Source organism: Anser cygnoides, chromosome 3, assembly GCF_040182565.1.
Source record: "Anser cygnoides isolate HZ-2024a breed goose chromosome 3, Taihu_goose_T2T_genome, whole genome shotgun sequence".
NCBI classification, from domain to species: domain Eukaryota; kingdom Metazoa; phylum Chordata; class Aves; order Anseriformes; family Anatidae; genus Anser; species Anser cygnoides.
The window spans coordinates 42234943-42253975 of NC_089875.1; the positions used below are offsets into that span (position 1 = coordinate 42234943).

Below are 19033 nucleotides of genomic sequence, written 5' to 3' on the forward strand. Positions count from 1 at the left end.
CCCAGAAGGCACAGAATGAAAGTGGTATATTTTTGAGTAAATGACACATTGTTGGTATATTCTTGTATATAAAGCAAGGTATTAAGGAATTGAGTCCTCTGTTTTGTCTGCAGGTAAGTATCACTCCTGGACAGGTTTATAAATTAGCTCCACATCAGTTTGCCTGGTCTGGAGTGAACTGATGTGAGGGAACCTAACATTAAGTACAAGGAAAACAGGCAAAGGTATAGGAATATTAGCAGTTGCACCGGTTTTTATTTCTGCAGCTGACCCTGCTGACAGGCAAGTGAAGTGTAAATAGTGATTAATACCAAATGGCAAATTTGTGTAATATACTTTTCCTAGTACTATTATTTCCTGACAAATATACACTCAAATGCATATTAAACACGCTCACGTATGCAAACAAAATAAAGCTGATGTATTTCCAACACTTTTTATTACTTTTTTTTCAGTTTAAACCCAATGTATGTCGGTTGAAGTCATTGATTTTCCTTCCAATATCTCACTCCAGTTGAAGAATGAATTTTAATTAAGCTGCGCAAAAGGACTTTAAGCATTTCCAATCATTTCCACAGCTTGAGGATTTTCAAAAACAGAATTAGTCTTCTTTTCCTAAAAACTCAATCCTTTCTTTTAATTATACTTCATACAGTTCTATTACTAGATTATGTGTTTCTGCTAGAATACCATCAGCAAGCGTTAATTTAAGCCTTTCACCTGTTACACAATAACTTCCAGTTTATGCTTTAACTTCTGAGAAGCTTATTTATCCACATCGCTTTTTCAGGTAGATTCACTCTGCACAAGGACAAGGAAACATTTGTCTTTGCTATTTGCGTTCAAAAGGGCCACAGAGACAAATACTTTCTTAAAGCGCCAATAAACTCGTGTTCTCCTTCATCTCATATTATCGAAATCTATTTAACCAGAGTGATGTTCTGCAGACGGTTACCCTCTTGGCTGTTCAGTCCAGCTATCCAACTTAAGAAAGTGGTGGTTGAAGGTAAGAGGCAAGACTGATCTTGGACTGTTAACATCTCCTAACACACTTTCTCAGGAATATGAATGTTACCATCACTTCTTGGCCATCGTCCTGTTGCAGTAATGACACCTTGATGGTCTAAAATCTCCCAGGAGACTTTAGCCAACTAACATATTCCTTGCTGGAATAAAATATTCCACTCAGAAGCACAACTGTGCTTGAGTGCTGTTAATGTCGATGCCGTTCTTCGCCAAAGTGAAGCACTCTCTTGCCATTATTGGATTATTAAAGGATTGTTCTGGAAAGCTATTTTGTTATTACAGCATAACTTCTTGAGAGGGACATGCTGCAGATAATGAGGGACATGCTGCAGATAACTGTGTTCCACAAACAAAAAATAACCGGGAAGGTTGTTTTCCTAGTTTTTCTGAGCTATGCTGGGTGCAGGAATGAAAAAGCAAATCATGAAGAGCTTTAAGCCTCTGCTGAGCCCCTTACGGTCCAAGCACAGCCAGAAGTCATTCGTAGAGCTGTGACCGTCCTGCAGGACCTCGAGGCTGCTCGGCCACACAATCAACAGCATGGCAGGACCCAGCTGCCACCAAGGGATGACCAGATGCTGAGCTAAAACGGAGTCAGTCACTCTGGGAGCTTGGAACACCTACAGTGTCCATCCCCACTCTCTCCTCCCCAGAAGCAGAGGGTGTCCCCGCTGGGATGGCCGCGGGGGCCGGCAGGGGAGCGTGAGGGTGCCCAGCGGACGGTGACAGGACGGGATCAGCCTGGAAGGGTCCAAGCACCCTCAGGCTGCCCCTCCTCGGCGGCGTTACACAACTATCTCGCATCGCCGCTCCTTTTGCCTCCCGGTGCCACGCTCAGAGCCGCAGCGAGGAGCGGGGAGCTCAGGGCACCTCCCCCGGCGCCTCCCCCCCGGAGCGGCCCCGCCGTGCGCGGCGGCCCCGGCCCCGCTCCCCTCGGCCTCCCGGGGCCGCCCCGCGGCATTGTGGGGGCTGTAGGCGGCCGCCGCCGCCTCCCCCGCCGCCGCCGCCCGCTGGGGCCGGGGCGGGACTGCAGCTCCCGGCGGCCGCGGGGCAGCGCCGCCCGGCCCGGCACGGCCCGGCCCTGCCCGGCCGAGCAGGGAGGAGCCGCGCTCGGCCGAGCCTGCCCGGAGCCCCGGCGGCGCCGGGAGAGGCCGGCGCGGAGGGGAAGGGGCCGGCGGCGGCGGAGGAGGAGGCGGCGGCGGCCAATGCGAAACTGGCTGGTGCTGCTGTGCCCCTGTGCGGTCGGGGTCGCGCTGCACCTCTGGCTGCTGCTCGGCTGCCCCGGCGGCCCCGGGAGGCAGGCGGCAGGTAGGGAAGGGGCGGCGAGGGGACGGGGCTGCGGCCGGTTAACGGGCTGCGGGGGGGGGGGGAGGGGGGTAGGCAGCGAGCGGGGCGCCCGGGGGCTGAAATTGGGCTGATCTCAAAGGGGGAGCGGCGGGGGGGACCCCGGCCCCAAGGCGGGCGCGGTCCGGCCCCAGCGGGACCAGAGCCCCGAGGCCGGGGCTGGGCGCTGCGTGGCGCGGCTCCTGCGCTTCGGGCCGCGAGTCCGCGCGAGTGTGGGAAACGAGCTGGGAGAGGAACTTCGGTCAGGCGCCCGGGGATGCCGTCTGGGGACACCGAGGGGCTCTTTTTACAGGGTGCCTGGAACCCGGTGGGGGAATACTGGGTTCTTTTTTTTCTTTTTTTTTTTTTTTTTTTGAGGTCTGCCTAGGGCTCTGTGCAGGGACCCGGCAGCCCGTTCAGTAACAAAGCCACGCACCAGGGCCACTTCTGCTCCCGGCACAGCGTCAGCTGCGAGCGAGCAGGAGCCTGTCTGCTGGTTTCCAGTGGTGCTCGGCAAAGGGGCAAGGCCGGGGGATGTGGGGAGCCCAAGGGCTGCGGGGCTGCGCAGGTGTCGCTCTGTGTTGTGGCCATCTAGCAGATGAGTGGCGTGGCACTCGGATCCTGAAAGAGCCGGAGTTGTTCGGAGCCCCGAGCGAGTCCCTTTGGGTTGTGTGGACTGCCCTCTTGTCCTTCCTCCGTGCTGCTGCCTTTGTAACTTCGGTGCGTTGGTCTGGAGTTGGAATCGGCAACACCGAGTCTCACGATGACATTTTCTGCTGAGATTTATAAGAAAATCCAGAAGTTTCTCGGTTGGGGAAAGGGGGAAGGAGCTTAACTCCTCAGGGATTCACTGTTACCTGCACTTGTTATTGGAGTTTTTGCTTGTTACTGTGAAACTATGTGCACTCAATAATGACAACTAGATTATTATTTTTTTTTAAAGTACATTTTTAATAGAGTAAAAGTAAGCGTACATTTTGGTTGTGCAAGGGTTATTGAGTTGTAGCCTATTGAGCAATGTATTGACACCGAGGAGAGAAAAACTGATGCTTTGTATAAAAATAGAACTTCCATCACCCATAGGAAAATGCTCAAGATGATACATGAGCTGTCTCTCCATAGACTCAATCTTCGCATTATAATTTAAGGAAGAGTCTGCCCTGAGTCCTCACAAAACACTGCGAAGTGTACAAGCTGCAGGTATGGCTGCCTTGGCAGAAGAAAGGAGGATGAGCTAAGGGACCTCTGTTATCTCTGATGTCTTCTGTACTATATTTTTTATTATTCAGAGTGTTTTAGGAACATTAATAAATGAGTATACAAGAGTGAGATGTCCCTATTTATTAAAATACTTCTTGAATTTGAGACTATTTAAGAAGATCGGGAATTACCTGATAAAGCCAGGCATGTTTCATTATTGACTTCCTTGATCTTTCTTTTTCTTTTTTCCTACTGCAGTTGTTCTTTATTACATACTGCCTGCAGTCACTGGTATGAATAAGAATTCAATTTGATCACAGGACAGTGTTTCACAGTAGCAGTGGCATAAAAATGCATTATTTGTGTACACCTCATATGTCATTTGCCTGTGTCTCAACAGTTGCAAAAACAGCTACCAGCATAGGTCAAAAGCAATAGTACATCTCTTTTTTTTTTTTAAGAAGTATAATTCCACTCTCAATAATTATTGCACACACGCACAGAATGGAAATTGCTATTAAGAAGCTGACAACCCGTTTAATGATTATTTACCTCGACACGTTCAACTTATTAACACAAGATTGGAATAGACATCAAAATTGTCAATTCAGCTCACCCTTTCTAATAAGCAACTCTCGATCTTTGCCTTAAAATGGCAGCTAGGCAGCCTATATTTATTTAGTGAAGTGTCGAAGTTGCTTTTTATTTGTTCACTCGGATTCTAGTGTTCTTTGGAAGGGGCTGTTCCAGAAGCTTATGGTCCTACTTAGAAATGTTTCCTCATTTCTGGCCTAAACTTGCTTGTAATTGGTTTATGCCCTTCTGTGCTTAAGCCTTTCAGCTGCAAGGGTCTTTCTCCTCCTTCAACTACATGTCTTATCGTGCAACCACAGAGAGCAAAGGTACCTGTTTTAAGTCTTTGTTTTCCTAAGCTGGACAAGCCAGGTACTTATAATTTCTACTGATAAAATAGGCTTTCTGCTTCTAGTCGTCGTAGCAGTGAATTCTTGTTGTTTACATCTAAAGTCACCTGATCTATAGACAATAATTCATATTCCAGTCTCTGCTCATTCCTTCTACTGCTTCTCCTCCTCCTGGAAGTGCCTCCTTTAATAAAACCCTTTTCCTGACTGCCCCATCTGAAAGGCCTGCCTGCATGCTTTGGCCCTTGGAGTCATCCATCTATCTCTCACTGTGTGGTGTTCAGACTTCCTCTGTGTTCATGATGACTTTCACCTCGGTGTCACAGAAGACAGTATACTTCGTGTACGCCGTGCTCATTAACTGGGAAAATAAATAGGATCGGTTCTGAGACCAAAGGCACTGACCGTTGCCTTGGTGTCCTGACTTCGGTGGCTCTCTGCTCTCTTTTTATTTATCAGTTAATGGGACTGTAATTCACACTTCTGAGCAAGACCATGTGCAAGAACATGCTTTTAGGTTTAATTGAAGTCTAACTGGTTACAAACAGGTGCTATCCAAAGGAAGTTCGTGGGTAGGAAGCTTTAGTTAATTTTTGTAAAAATCTTAGATAAAAGCTAATTATAAAATGACCTCAGAAACTTGAGAAAGAACAGACAGACCTGCTTTTCGCACTCCATGTGGATTTATTGCTTCATTGCTAATTGTAGGTTTTAATTGATGGTGTGAGTCGTACTGAGTAGGAAATTATGAATTGTAGGGCTTCAGTTACTGTACCTAATCAAAAGCCCCCCACACTCAATATAATGTGCTACTTCTCTGCTGAGGGTAATGCCCTTTCAAACATAATTCCTGTTATATTTCTGAGGGTGTGTGGCAGCTAAAACTTGACCCTTTTGGTTATGTTAAGAGTCAGTCTGAATAATTGTGGAACAGATTAAGAAACGCCATTTTCTAGAAACTGCTTGTGTGCCATCTGTTGTCCTGTGGTTCAGCACGTACTTTCTCCAGCACTGGCCTAATGGAACCGCATACAGGGTTGGTCAGGCTGGCATTTAGTGATTTACCGTGCAGAATTAGGGCTGTGTCCTGCATGGACTAACCTGCGTACGTGAGAGAGGAGGGAGAGCTTAACCTGCTTTTGGCTTTTCAGTACTAAGACAACAAAATGTAGAAACAACCCCTGAGGCTATGAATAATACTTAGCTCCACAAGGAGAATTTCTGCCAAAAAGTCATACTTTCTTAAGGTGTTCTTGAGATCTGTTATGACCCTGTCTGCCAATATACAGTTTGTACATTGCTTGGTCATTAAGGTATTTCATCTTTTGTAGGCATGCTAAGACTAATTAGTGTGATGGCCTTGGAAACTGAAACCTGCTGGCAACAGGTCACGTTTGGCAGTGGCAGCAGCTGTGCAGTTCTGCCTAAAATGCAAGTTGTTCCCCAGCCTTGATCTATAAGATCTTACTAGAACGTTGTGCTGCAGGGATGGACCATCCCAAACAGAAACAAGTCCCTCACCTTTGATGGGCCTGAAATAGTTGACAAAAATCCAATATTTGGCAACTGACTTGGGATTTTTTTCAACTTGCAGTTATTCTGCCTGATGCATTGCAAACTACTGATGAACAACATTGGAGCTGTATTTTTTAATGCATTTTGGCATTGAAGCAAGGGCCAAAGAGTCCAGGTTCTGCCAGAGCTGGGCAGCGAGGCTTGTGACTGAAGGAAGGTCTTTACCCATTCTCTTCTAAATTGCCCACTGACTAGAACAGCCAGAAGGGGGCAAGCAGCTTTCTCTGGGAGCAGGCTTTTGTTCCATGTCACCAAAGATTGCTAATTTACTTTTCAAAGATAAAGGTGTTGTGCTTCCAGAAGATGCACATCGGTTTAGGTGTTGAAAAAAGGATTTGCTTTGTTCCTTTTGCATCTACACTTCTGATGCTTGGCACATTGTTCCCAGATTTGTCTGGAAGTGTGCAAGTGCTATATCATTAATGTTGTTTAGAGCACCGTCATCCAGCCAGTATTACTACTGCTGCTTTCCAACTTTGAAGGACCCCGCTGTTCTATTTCCTTAAGGGAATGCTGTTGATGTAAAAAAAAATAAATCTTCTGCCTACAGAGGTTTCTGTAAAGCTTGCTTAAAAGCTTGTCTAAAGGCTTGTCTGTGTCAAGGAGCACTGTGCTCCTGCAGCAACCGGGGTGCACATCTTGTTGATTTTTAGCTGTGGTATAAAGTAGGTCCTGCAGTGAGGTCATGTAGCTCTGCTTGCACAGGAACCTGTAATGCAGATGAGCTATAGCAGATTACTTCAAGTGAAGAAGATTAGAGCTGGGGGGAGAGCTGCTTTTGCTCTTTGGTTTGTTCTTTTTCTGCATGTGTCAGCACTCTGTGAATACAAACCTTCTTTATATTCAGTTAATTCCTTCCTCCGTGTTTGTTTGGACCTTTTACAAAGCAGCACAGAAGAGAAAGGCATTTAAAAACAGGGATATGGTTGCAAAGTCATAAGAATAGGCAGAGATAACACCTGGAATATGTGGGTTTGGTGTGTGGGGTCCTTTTTAGTCTTATTTTGTGAAGTGGCTTAGTTTAGAATATTCTTAATAACTTCTGACTGGCCTACTTAATTCCATTAATTGTTTTTTTAAAAAGAGAATAGCTGCATGCTTAGCAGAAGATACAAAGCCCAGCTTTTTGTGGAGCTCTCTTATTCTAGCAGTTGCTGCTGGAGGTTTTCTGGTGCCTGATAGTACAAGGAAGCCTACACGGCCGTGTCTTTCAGTGGAAGCACCAACAAGGAGTCCCTTTGCTATCCAGTCTGGTTCCATGAAACATGTAGGAACTGAAACACTTCGGGGCCTGTGCTATTTGTCAGACTTGACTGAAAACACCTGGCAGATTTAGTAGTTGTTAGGGGACTCATCAATGGAGATATGTGCAGCAAGATCACATTTACTTTGTTTATTGACAAAATCAAGCTAAATGATCTCTCAATCTTTTCATCTCCTTCTAATGGCAGTAAATATAATTAACGGCTTGACTTGACATTTTACTTGAGAGTCAGTCTCACAGGAAGGAGAGATGCATGCTAATATTTGTAGTTTGGGATTTTGAAAAACTTCTGGAGCCTTTGACAGCGGTTGAGGTGGTTAAAATCTGACTAGGGCCAGCAGGCTGCCTGCCAGGAGGGATCTCTTACCGTGGTCAACTCCGCAGGAGACAAACTTCTGTGTCTTTAATCTTGTCCTCCAAGGGCACAGCTTTGTGCTCTCTGTATGCATTTATTTACCCCTTCCTGTGTCTCTCCCTGACTTTAATTAGTTGGTAGTTCTTTGTCAAGCTTGACAGACAGGTGGAGGTCCCAAAGACGCGTTTTCCCCTGGTTTCGTGAAAATTGTTGACTGAAAATCCTGTGAAAGCTTATGGTAGGTCATGCTGAGGTGAACAACTGCGCTAATAGAAATACATGTGTGGTCAGACATCAGAGAATTGTACGGGAGCGTGTCCTTACAAATACCCCAGCCTAAGGAAAGCTTCAGTAAGAGCTGATTAACCATCTGATACAAGGCTGGCAGATGGGACTTCTGCCAGTCCTGGTGCTGACAGAAATACTCATTATGGTTGCTGTGCAGAATTAAATCATAGGAGCAGAGAATATCCCAAGCTGGAAGGGACCCACAAGGGTCATTGAGTCCAACTCCTGGGTCCCCAAAGGACCACCCAAAAGTCAGATGTCTGAGAGCCTTGTCCAAAGGCTTCTTGAACTCTGTCAGGCTCGGTGCCGTGACCACTGCCCTGGGGAGCCTGTCCCAGTGCCCGACCACCCTCTGGGTGCAGAACCTTTCCCTAACCCCCAGCCTGACCCTCCCCTGTCCCAGCCCCATGCCGTTCCCTCGGGTCCTGTCGCTGTCCCCAGAGAGCAGAGCTCAGCACCTGCCCCTCCGCTCCCCTCGTGAGGGAGCTGCAGGCCGCCGTGAGGCCTCCCCTACCCGCCTCCCTGCCTTGCTGTCCACCAGAACCCCCATCTCCCTTTCTGCGGGGCTGCTCTCCAGCCTCTTCTCCTCCAGTCTGTACATACAGCCCGGGTTGCCCCATCCCAGGTGCAGAATCCAGCACTTGCTCTTGTTAAATGTCTTGTGGTTGGTGATTGCCCAGCTCTCTAATTTGTCAAGATCCATTTGTAAGTGGATCTCAGCAGCTGAGAGGGGGCTGCCTCCATTCCTGTTTTTGTAGTCTTTGCTGTGGGGTAACCAGCTTAAGCAAAAGAGCAAAGTGAAAGCTGTTTGTGCCAGATGCAGCACCCAGTGTGGGGTAGGCATTGCCATTTGGCTACATACGCTCCACAGAGAAGTCTTGGGCTGCTTGATGCATCTGAGATGCAGCTTTAAGACAATAAGAATTCAAAAGCAAGGCAACTAATGGTAGCATGGCCTTTTAATCGGAAATGTTTCTCCTCCTTCTGCATCCCTTCAGTTAAAGACACATCTAGGATTTCTCAAGGAATGTGATACCCAATTTTTGTTGTTGTTGTTGTTGTTTTGTTTTTTCCTATATAGCTTTTCACAGTTAGTAAGCTAGTGGCCACATCCCTGTAAGGTACTTTCTCTGTTAAGCAAATGGAAAGTGTGAACAACAGAAGGGGGAAGAGACATACACTGGATCATGCAGAAAGCTAATAGCATAGCTGGGTTTAGGCTTCTGGTGACCTGCTTCCCACATCTTCAGAAACCACAAAATTCGCAGGTTTTCCTTTGCTTTTGGAACTGGAAATATTAAAGGCTTAATTATCATAGAATCTCAGAATGGCTTGGGTTGGAAGGGACCTCAAAGATCATCCAGTTCCAGCCCCCCTGCCATGAGCAGGGATGCCACCCACTAGATCAGGTTGCCCAGGGCCTCATCCAACCTGGTCTTGAGCACTTCCAGCGATGGGGCACCCACAGCTTCTCTGGGCAGCCTGTGCCAGTGCCTCACCACCCTCTGAATGAGGAATTTCCTACTAACATCTGATGTAAATCTCCCCTCTTTTAGTTTAAAGTCATTACCCCTTGTAATTTTGCACAATCAGTGCTAGGTTAAGAGCAATGTATTTTGTATATATATATATTAAGCCTATTATTATCATTTAAAATGTTGGTCTAAGAATGCATGAGAATATAATATGTGATAATTCACCTTGGTCCCCAGTGGCAAGTATTGATTGCTTGTATAAATACTTTGTTACTATTGACTTGGAGGTCAGCATGTTCTCTAAACTTCTGCTACATCAGATCATGTACATGCACATATCTGAATTGTCTTTATAAACGAATAATAGCCTCCTCCTTTTATTCCTCTGTCTCTGACTGTCTCCCTCTTTTTTGATAGTACTAGTTCAGAGAGAGACATCTCAATCTGTTTTCCTGAAAGTTTAACAAGTGTTATTACTGCTTTTCAGTCAGAAGTAGAAACCTCTGCTAACAAGTTGGGAGCTTATTCGTCAGATTTTTGCAAAAGTAATCTGTCTTGCTTTCTTTCTTGTTTTTCTTTTTTCCATTTTCAAAGGTATTAAAAGTAAAATGGCATAACCTGTGGGACAGAAAAGACAATCTTCTGAGTATAGATTGCTGTAATGCTACCTTACTAAGGCTGAAGATGGCCTAAAACAAGAGAAAGCTGTCTGTTCTAATAGCACTAGGGTATTAATTCTGAAGCATCTGTTACATTAATGCTGTTTCCACATGAATGGTTCCTCAGAAAAAGCTTCACTCATTTTAAAATATAAACTGAGTGAAAGTACAATTTTTTTATTCAAGTAGCTTTTTTTTTTTAAATTGATTTAAGCCAATTTATGGTATTCAGAGTCCAGTCAACCTACAGACCTCTGCTCATAGTTTTGTTTTTCTTAAATTTTAGTTTAATGAAATTGCTCTGCTTTGAATTTTAAGTGATATTTTAAAGAATGAATCTGTGTAAACCGTGCCTAATATGCAGTCTACAAACATGTTAGTCCTCCTGAGGTTTATATCGGAGGGCTTGCAGCTAAGGCTGCAGAGGCAGTTTGAAGAATAATCAAAGGATGGAAGGAGAGCCTAGAAAGAAATGGGGTGTGTGAGAAAGAGCTATGAGACTATAGGAGAATTTGTTATAATGTTGTAGTCTTACAAATGTGTGGCTGTATCATATACCTCTGCTGTGGAGTCCTGGCAGATCTTCAATATATAGTGGCCTCTGAAGACATGCAGAGGCTCTGGGTAGTCGGTACTTACCAGCACACTGGAAGGCTAAATTGTGTTCGGATTGAATGATGTGTTCAATTCACAGGTTTCTTCAGATGTTTTATAGAGCAATATCAGCAAACAAATCATATTCCCGAACCTTGCCACCAATTCAATCCGTTCTTTTTATAAGAGAGATAACAATTGACTTCAGTGAAAACTGGTACTGAAGAATGGAAATAGTGGCCTACTGCCTGGGTTTTAATTCCTTTTGAGCATAAGCCGATGTATACTTCGCTTAATAGGTTAATGTGCAGCTTAAGTTATCAATAAGCTTGTACATGTCAGTACAGATTCCTTTAAATAATTATGGAACTTAAACCTTTTTTTCCTGAAAATCAGTGTCTACATGCTTAGAACTAAGTACTTAGTGGGAAATAGACTGGGAAAGGTTTGCCTCTGGAAACATCACTCCCTGCTTGCCCTGCTCTTGTTCCCTCCTGAGAACCGGTGGCAGAGCACTGTTTTACTTGGCCTTGGGTCTGGGGAGTTGGGTGCAAGCCATTCTCAATAAGCCCTAGAGCTAAAAGATGTTCCTCCGAGGTCTCTTGATGTGGATTCAGCGCAGGACGAGGCCTCTTGGGGCTGCAGTGCAGGCTGGAGGCAGGCTCTGAGGCCGGACGAGCTGCGGCGTGGATCTCCTGACGGAGCCGCGGGGCCCTGTAACGAGACCCATCCATCTTCCCCCTTTCAAAGTGGAGAAAGTGGAAGCTGGCACAGAAAGTGGAAGCTGGATAATAACTCACTTTCTAGTGGGAGTACACAATACAGACTTGGAAATATTTTTGGTCTCTTTAAAATTAGATTAGAAAAAAAAATCTCGTCTGTGCTGTATGCGGTAGTTTAGAGGACCTTCGCATTTACATTTGTTTTCTTTATCTGCTGCCTAATGAAAAATAAGTTTAGTGAGATGAGATGAAAGCAATGTTTTGCTAGAGCTAAATATAAATCCTCCTCTTAACTCCAGAGTGTCGGACAAATTGAACTATGCAGATTCACTTCAGCTACTCGCCAGGCTGTTCGCAGGCGCCAAGTCACAGCTCCTCAGGTTTCTATCTAGTGACAGTCTTGCTTTAAAGCAAGTCCAGCTTTCGTGATCTCTAAATTAAAACAGCACAGGCTAAATCATGGATTACAAGAATTGGCTGTGACACCCAGCTATGACTAAAGCCAGAGCATTCCTCTGTGTAGGGATGTAATACCCTGCGTGAAGGCAGAGTGGTGTGCAGCTTCAGAAGGCTAGGAGCGATTGACCTTAACATACAAGAGTGAAATTGTGAAGCAGGGGGGTCCAGCAGCTTTAAGAAGAAATGGAGGGAAAATTGGTGTATTTCTGAGTCTGATGGGCTTTATTTAAATATTTTTTTCAAGATAGAATAATGGTGAGTTGTAACAGTGAGGGCCTGGTACCAGCAATGCCAAGCCCCCAGACTTTAGGACGAATGGTGCTGCAGGAGGTATCAACAAACAAGCAGAAGGTCTGAAATCTCTTTTTTGCAGAGCGGACAGCAGGACCTTGTGTCTTGCCTATAAGGTTTCCGATGGCTTGAGGAAAAAGAGCAAGAGCACGTTCTCAGGGGGCAGTTTGCTCAGACAAGAGGCAGGCAAGTGCTTAAAGAATGGTGTCAATGAAAACCAAGGCTTACATTCTTGCCTGCTTTGTGTGTGACGCTTTCTAGGTTTTGTTTTCCTGCAGTGACTCGTTTAGTTCATTGCAGTAGAGTTTTCTCAGATTGCTCGGGAAGGTTTTGATGTGTTGAAAATGTTTTCCTGATTCTGAACCAAGAATGCAATAGTAATTCTACCTCTTGTTTTTCGGTGTTCCAGGTACCCGGTCCTCTTACTTTTGATGTGTATTTTAATTCTTGCTTGCAACTCAGACTTGTGGTAATGTGTGCATGTAATAAATCTGTTGTCACTTTATACTTCTAGGTCCACTGGCCTTCTTTCCTCAGTGGAAGTTGAAACATTATGATGTTGTTGTAGGTGTTTTGTCAGCCCGACACAATCATGAACTGCGCAGTGTTATAAGGAACACTTGGTTCAAGCACTTGAAACGACATCCTGCACTAAGCCAACGGTAATCTCTAGTGTTTTGTATTTTTTGGGGCTTTGAGGAGAAAAGAATATAATGCACAAATATCTTGATTTAATAATTTTTTGGAAAGTATTTCTTTTTTTTTTTTTTTTTTGCTTCATTTGTGATCATTTTATGCTCTGATCGTTTTTTAAATCTGCTTAGTTCTAAATAAAACTCCTTATTCTGGGCTGGAAATATTTTTTATAGAAGTAATTTTAATTGTTCAACTGTATTCAGAAACTTCTAACTGTTCAACTGCTCGCTGCTATTTGTTCTTGCAATGAATTGCCATTATTCATTAGTGATGTGTAGGACTCCCTATTTTGTGTTGCAGTGTACGCTTCAAAATACTTAGTAATTCAGGATACTTGAAGCAAGCAGGGTCGTATTTGGTGAGAGAACCACAAAATCTTTTGCAACAGCTTCAGCTGTAGAGTTTCAGCTTATTTCCCACTGAACCAGGTATCCCAAATAGCTGCAGTGTGAGTGACCAGCAGAACCCTTCCTCGTTGCTTGCGTAGACCTGGCAGTCTGCAGACCAGTCGGTCTCTTTCTGCTGAGGAAGTTCTGCTGCAGTTCGTTCCCGTAAACGTTGTCATCTCTATAGGCCTCACCTCTCGGTACCTGCCTTGCACTGAAAGCCATTTACTGTTCACAAATTCGGTGTCAATGTGCGGTTTGGAGTGAAGCACGGCTGCTTCAGTCATCTAAAAACGTGATCTTTCATAGCCTATGTGGAATTTGAGGAATTTGATATTTAGCTGCTAATTGAAAGACTAGGCTAAGGTGGATGCTAAGGTGGAGGCATAAGGTGTCTCCTGACTGCAGCACCGGGGCTGTAAGGAGCAACCTGTTGTTCAACTACAACCCAAAGCTGAGACATTTCATTGTAGCGAGTACTCTGGAGTCCCTGTCCCTCCCTTGGCGCTATCGTGTCTTTTTTAGTATTACCTCATTTATTGCCTTTTGAATGCAGAATATTTAACCAGATTTGAATTAAGTAACAGAACGAGGCAGGGAAAGACAGGACTTTCTCTTCTTACTGTATTGTCTGTCTTGAATCCCGTTGCTGGTATTCCTGTGCCCTCATGTAAAAGGTGTGAAAGGCTCATGTGGGTTTGGAATTGAGCCCCCATGCAGGGATGCGTGTGGTTGCTCTGCATAGAGACCCTCACTGCTGATTTTAAGGAGTTCAAAATCTTAACCCTGTGAAAGACAGGCCATTGTGATGAAATAAGTTTACTGCGGGTGGAGGGAGGAGGGAAGAGAACTGGTGTTAATAAAACCAAATTATTTTAGTGTCCTTGTGAAGTTTATAATAGGTGCGCGTGGTTGTGCTGTGCCAGTGGAGGACAGAGAAGACCCCTATTCCTGCAAACTTCTGAACATCAGTAACCCAGGTACAGAAGCTAACTTTTAAAATCCTGTGGTCTGAACTACAACTAGTAACCTTCTATGAGAGTAATTTGGTGTGCTTAACTGAGAGAGCTAGTCTTGAAAATGAACTTCACCTAGAACTTGCTGTCATGACAGTTGTGTAACGTTCCTGAAAGAGCCAAGTATGGGTGTGAAAAGGAGAGACCTTTCAGGGTCTGAAGGGGAGGCCATTGAATTCTAATGAATTTGCATTCTCCTTGTGTCAAGGAATGGTCTCCCATGCAGTATATGTTTCTACTGTTATCCCTGTGTAAAAAGAAGCTGGGGAGAGCTGGAATTACCCAGTCCAGTAACATATATGAACAGAGTAGCACGGCTGGGAAAGGGGTCCTGAGTGTCAGGCGAACTTTTGTGTTGGTGAATCGAGTTTTCATCAAGTCTGGCTGACAGATTTTCCAGATCTTGCCGTAGAACGGGAACAATTAGGTAAAGTACAATGGGGAAAAATGAAATGCTGCCTTACGAAAACACCTGAACTAAAACTATAAATTTATTCCTGTCACCTTTTTTTTTTCCCAAATTTATTTTTGCTCTTTAATTAAGAGTTAACTAGGGACTGTCTAGCCCTTAAGCCAGGATTTACAGTAACATGAAACATCCGCTACTTTGTCTTTGAATGGCAACAGCCACTGCTTAGCCAACCTCCTGAGAATAAACCGTACCTCAGGGCTTAGGGGAGGGCATAATGCCAAAAAACAGGCAGCCAAATAAGGTGGAGGTGTATGCCGTTTTGGTATGTAGTTATTTTAATATATTAATATACAGAAATTCATGCAATCAAATAGAATTTTTGTCTTCCCTCTGTGGATTTATTGTGTTTCTAGTCTTCTCTCTGTGGATATATAGGCATTGCCTTGCAATTGCTGGTAACCTGCAAACTGCTGCATTGCTTTGAGTTTCTCCTTACTGCAGTCTGCAGTCAGTTGTCTTTTCTTTTCCTCCAGTATTTAGTTATCCTTGTGCACTTGCCAGCCGTGCTAATTAATCAGCATGCGTTGTGTGTATTTAGTGTGATTTCTGTTTATCCAGTTCCAGGACTATGGAATCTTCTCACATTATCTGTCTTTTCTTTTTTCATACAGCTTTGAATCAGGAAATTGAAGCATTCAGTCTCCCTGAGGACGTACCTTCTGTGCTATCTGAGGACAGAATTGTCAGTGTGAACTTTCGTGTACTTTACCCCATTGTCATTACCAGTCTTGGGGTATTTTATGAGGCCGATGGGGTGGGATTCCAGAGGAACATCACCGTCAAACTGTACCAGGCAGAACATGAGGTGGAGTATTGTAGTTATCGTTTGAGAGTGAATTAAGGCATATTGTCTCTTTATTGTGGATTAAATTCTTACAGAAAGCAACATGCTGTGTTGATGATTTAGAAGAGAAGTACTTAACTGGCAAGCATATGAATTATATTTTTCTTCTGCTGCATCATAAATTCTTATTTCACAGCTATATATATCCCAGATGGGTAGAAAAAAATAAATTCACAAAGTACTATGAATTAATTGGAATGCTTTCTGAAAGAACACTAATATCTAATTCAAATATACAATTTTGATTACATATGAGATTCTGAAATATTGATAGGTATTAAGGAATAAAAAATAAACTATTAAATATATTTAAAACGCATTCACAGAAAGACACATTGCCTTTGAGACAAAGAGATGCAGTATAGCTGTAATTTTCTTCTTGTCTGTCCTCTGGCAAGACATTTTGACTTTTCTAGAAATTGTTGGTTTTTTACAGGTAGTAATCAAACTTCAGTGATAATTCCTCCCAGTCCCAATCTCAGTTAGGGTGTAATAGGCTAGATTAGTGCTTGTGGAATGAAAACATGGAGGGAAAAAAATGATTGAGCATCATTAGGAAGCACTTCTTTACTGTGCAGGTGATGGAGCACTGGGATAGGATGCCCGGAGAGGTTGTGGAGTCTCCCTCCTTGGAAAAATTCAAAAGCCCCCTGGGCATGATCCTGGGCAGCCTGCTCTGGATGGCCCTGCTTGAGCAGTGATCTTGGACCAGGTGGGCTCCAGAGGTCCCTTCCCACGTCAGCCATTCTGTGATCCTGTGGTGTTCATTGCATTTAGTATATTGTATTTATCTCTTCTAATAACTTGATGGGCAAATGTAAAGACTTCTGACAATAATACAGAAAGAATTTTAAATTTAAGTTAATAATTAAGTACAGAAAATATACTGAGGTATGGCTTTTATGATGGACATCCAAAGAGTTAGTTTTACAATGCAAAAAAAAAAGTATACTATAATCATGTTTTTGTTTGCAAAATGGTAGAATAGTAAATGTTGACAACCTAATAACTTGATCTGCATTAGCTTTTTGCTTACAGTGAAGGTGAAGAATTATGATCTTAGGAAAGCTTGGAGACTGTTTTCTGCAGATTGGGAATCAGGCAATGCAGCATCTTTATTTCGCATGTTACCATCTAAGAACTGTTTGGTGGCCTATTTAATGTAGTCACAATTAAGTTTTAGGGGTCAGCGTCCTCTGTTGCATTTAATAGTAGTCAGCTATATAAACAGAAGATTTTTTTTAATCTGTTATCTAGGATGCTGAGTCTTCCAGATGACGTGCTGTGTTGGCTGGGTTGTAGCTGAACTTGCACTCTTGTTCCATTGTTGCTTGCTTCCACCATCTCAGCCCAACACTTGAATTCTGTGCACTCTGTGAGACTGTCTTGAGAAGAAAATTGTATAAGTTGTATACAATCAATAAGTCTGTTTCCATTGTAACTGAGATGATCAAGATTTGTATAATCTCACAGTCCTTGCAATGTGTTTTTGTTGTTGTTGTTATTCACAGGAAGCTCTCTTCAGTGCCCGCTTTAGCCCGCCAAGCTGTGGAGTGCAAGTGAACAGGTTGTGGTACAAGCCAGTAGAGCAGTTCATTTTGCCAGAGGTATGTGCAGTATCAGAAGTGCTTGCAGATCTTTCAAATCTGTCAGAGAGACTGACAGGTAAAACTGGCCTTTGCTTGAGGCAGTGAAAAAAGGCGAAACAAAAACCTCTAGAGTGGTATTTGGGGGGATATGCTGAAGTCCAGATTTTTTTTTATCATCTCATCATCACCAGTAGTTATAAAGAAAAATGAAAATACAAAGTGATTTTAAAAAACAAAACAAACAAAAACAAACAAAAAACCAAACCCACAACTTGGCAATCAGTAGCAATTTCAGTATTGTGGAAACTTTTTTTGCTTTCTGAGTGAAAATTGTACCTGCTTAGGTTGTGTGGGAAAGTTTACCGGAGAATGGGACAATTATTTCTGCCTCCTGCTTTTTCTGACATTAGTACAAGAGATATAGAGGATAGGCTGGCACAGATTTCTACAGAACAGGTGGAAAAGAGGTTTCTGGTTCTGATGCCTTGGACACAACAGCAACATATTGTGTGTTATGATTGCAATGACAGTATGAGTTGAATAGTCATAGCTGAGATGCACATAGTTGAGATACTTAGGGCTTCTGAAATTTCGGTTGTTCCATGTCTGACAGCAGCGGTGGGGATATTGTTCCTTCATTGAGCCATGCAAGAAGGCTTCAAGGAGGTTTTTGGTAGGATCTACATGTGAAATAGCAGATGGAGTATGTGTCACAGAGGCTGATATTTGGGGTTTCAAAACTTGTCAACAGCTGCTCAGAACTTTGGGGAAATACTGCTTTCTGGGCAGTAATAACAGCTTTAGCATTTTCAATTGTCCTGAGAAACCTGCCTAGAAACCCTTAGCTAAGCTATCAAGGCAGACTATAAAGTTTTGTTTTTTTTTGGTTGGTTGATCCTTTTTGCATTTAGGAGGTGGAGTCCTAGGGCTGGGATTTGGTATAGAGCTATAGTTGTGGCTGCTTAGGAAGGAAAATTATTAAACAGGAAGAAACAGAATATAAGTAGGAAAAAAATCCTGATATTGTTACAGTGAAGGTTTAATGAATACAAGTTGACTCGGAATGAGAATTCCAGTTCAGTAGATGCTCTCAGGTACAAGGAGTTTTTCCTGGTGGACTCCCAATATCTCTTTAAATAAGCTTCCATTTTAGGCTGTTTCTCTTCATTTAAATATTATTCAAATTACTGGGCCTTTGCTGCTATTTCTGTAAGTTGTCTGTGGTCTGGGTTGTTTTATTGTGGAAGATATTAAATGTTTTATGAAAGAACGGAGTGAGAGAGAAGACTGAAGGGGAGGGGAAGACATTTGGGGCCAGTTTACTCCCCAGTTAATTCCTCTGGCTTTATACAAATGACTGCATTTGGAAACCTGTTCTTCTTAAGGAAACTCCGCAGCTGATTAATTGGTTTGTCATCTTAAACAATTTCTAAACATTTTGCTCCTCCAGTAACTTGCTAATATAACATGTAAGTCTTTTCCTGTAAGACTTTGTTCCGAGTTACTAAAATTCTAGGCAGTTGTAATTTAGCTATAACTGATGGCATTTTTCATGAAAGGCAGATGGGAAGTATTTCATTTAGAAAGGGGATATTAGTATTCATATATTTCTTTGTGTGGGCAACCTTAATCTGATATATGTCATCCGCTGAATGCTTACAGGATAACATGATGTTTCTAATGTAGATTAATAGGGTTTATGCACAGCATGTAGTCTTCTCTGATACTTAAGATGCTGAAGCATACACGATGATTCAGAAGAGATAGAACGCCCACACGTTCCTGCCTACTTGTTTGAGAGCAGTAAATTTAGTGAACAGTTTAATTGTCAAAAGATGGTTTCTGAGACAATATCTATTCTCTGTCCTTGCACCTT

General features: G+C 43.4%; 1 protein-coding gene across 3 annotated transcripts in view; it reads left to right on the plus strand.

Annotated features, from left to right (window-relative positions):
* Positions 1–2094: 2094 nt before the first annotated feature.
* B3GALNT2 (beta-1,3-N-acetylgalactosaminyltransferase 2) overlaps positions 2095–19033 on the plus strand; it is a 32046-nt gene continuing 15107 nt past the window's right edge. Inside the window, exons 1-5 of one of the 3 annotated variants that reach the window (XM_066994030.1) lie at positions 2095–2334; positions 12669–12816; positions 14116–14216; positions 15336–15529; positions 17080–17175. In XM_066994030.1, the coding sequence (XP_066850131.1) occupies positions 2232–2334; positions 12669–12816; positions 14116–14216; positions 15336–15529; positions 17080–17175 (642 nt within the window). In that variant the 5' untranslated portion in view covers positions 2095–2231. The remainder of the gene's footprint in view (positions 2335–12668; positions 12817–14115; positions 14217–15335; positions 15530–17079; positions 17176–19033) is intronic. The other 2 variants (XM_066994031.1, XM_066994029.1) reach the window with 2 other exon arrangements.